General features: G+C 41.2%; 1 protein-coding gene across 7 annotated transcripts in view; it reads left to right on the top strand.

Annotated features, from left to right (window-relative positions):
* The window catches only part of LOC116700567 (solute carrier family 12 member 7), a 31,325-nt gene that overhangs the window by 19,996 nt on the left and 9,713 nt on the right, over window positions 1-1,616 (top strand). For all 7 annotated transcript variants that reach the window (XM_032533865.1, XM_032533860.1, XM_032533862.1 and 4 more), the window contains 2 exons: window positions 1,158-1,276; window positions 1,419-1,517. In XM_032533865.1, coding sequence (XP_032389756.1) covers window positions 1,158-1,276; window positions 1,419-1,517 — 218 coding nt within the window. The remainder of the gene's footprint in view (window positions 1-1,157; window positions 1,277-1,418; window positions 1,518-1,616) is intronic.

Below are 1,616 nucleotides of genomic sequence, written 5' to 3'. Positions count from 1 at the left end.
CTCGCTCGGTCAGTCTGCCGTTTCCTCTTTCTCCTCCGACAATAATTTTCGAGCTTTCTGCTTCTTTTTTGCCGGCTCAGGCATGCAAAAAACTCCATCGCTACCTTCAATGGGTGCATGTGTGCAGTGCCGTGAAGCAATTCTTTATATCGTGTGACCTGATATCACGCGATACTTTGGCGAGCTCGCCAGCCCAAAGTTCCAAGGGTGTTTTTTTTTCGCTCACAGGCGCTAGGAGAGAGCAAGACAACTACCATTCAACAAAAAAAAATTATTGTAACCATTCCAATGACTCCAATGCTGTTCAGTTAAGCTAAATTAAGCTAAAAAAAAGTGCATAGTTCCCCTTTAAATCAAACCATTCTGTCTCTATTTCTGTCATAGTACAGTGCTTTTTTTAGTATATGTTGTTGACAGCTGCGCTTAATATTTTCTAATTGTTTTGGGAAATTCTTCTGTTCATTCTTTAGTAACACTAGTGCACTAGTGCCTGTTTGGAGCATGTGCTTGTTCTTAACAGGTCGACTGCTTGGTTCCCGTTATTTGTTTTTCACAACTTTTATTGTGTAAATTCTCATAAACGTGACACAAAATGAAGTGATAAAATGCTTGATGACCTGCAGCGATTATCCTAGTTTGTTGCTTCTCCTTATCCTCCAGACTGGGGAGCAACTCCCCGCCCCCGCTGCTGGGGTCTTTTGCGCATGCAGGAATTTAACGTACCCACAAACAGGATGGAACAGTCAGCCTTTAACTTTAGGGCTGTAGATAATGCTAACTATCAAATATCATAAAAGCACACCTCCAACTAAACAGGTGACATCCAACAGGCTGAAATAAGCGACCAGTTAAGAGAGTTTGGTGAATCAGACTTGTACGAACAAACAAAAAAGATTTAAGATGAGAATAGGTGTCTCTTTCACAAGGCCAATTGCATATATCCTAGAGGTCTAACAGACGTTCAAACCAAAAACCCCAGAGAGGTTTTTGGAAAATAAGTCCGTCAGCATAAAAAAATCACAAAGAAATCACTAATGGACTAAATAAATCTTAGTTGACTAAGACCAGAACAACGATTGGTTGACTAATGGACTAAGTAGTGGCAGTTTTCTGCAGTACTGTATCATCTCATCTCTCTCTGTTTTTGTCTTTCTCAGGTCTTTGGTCATGGGAAGGCTAATGGTGAGCCCACCTGGGCTCTACTGTTGACCGTTGGGATCTGTGAGATAGGAATCCTAATCGCTTCTCTAGATGCCGTGGCCCCCATCCTCTCCATGTACGTGGATTAACACTGTTGCAAATACTAAAAGAAGATAGATCTACTTCCTATCTCTATGCTTTCAGTCTGTTACTTTACTTGCCAGTTTGATTACAGTCCTTTCTCTCTTTAATATTTATTTCCGTTTGTGTACACTCAGGTTTTTCCTCATGTGCTATCTGTTTGTTAACCTGGCCTGTGCCGTTCAGACTTTACTCCGTACCCCCAACTGGAGACCTCGCTTCAAGTACTATCACTGGTAAGAACAGCTTTCAACTAAACTCAGAATAAATCCTTCACATTTTATGTAAATGTTGTAAAAAGTGTGTGTGTGTGTGTGTGTGTGTGTGGGTGTGGG

The sequence above is a fragment of the Etheostoma spectabile genome, chromosome 13 (assembly GCF_008692095.1).
Source record: "Etheostoma spectabile isolate EspeVRDwgs_2016 chromosome 13, UIUC_Espe_1.0, whole genome shotgun sequence".
Classification (NCBI taxonomy): domain Eukaryota; kingdom Metazoa; phylum Chordata; class Actinopteri; order Perciformes; family Percidae; genus Etheostoma; species Etheostoma spectabile.
The sequence above is the reverse complement of the archived record's forward strand: the minus strand, read 5'-3'. Positions and strand labels throughout refer to the sequence as shown.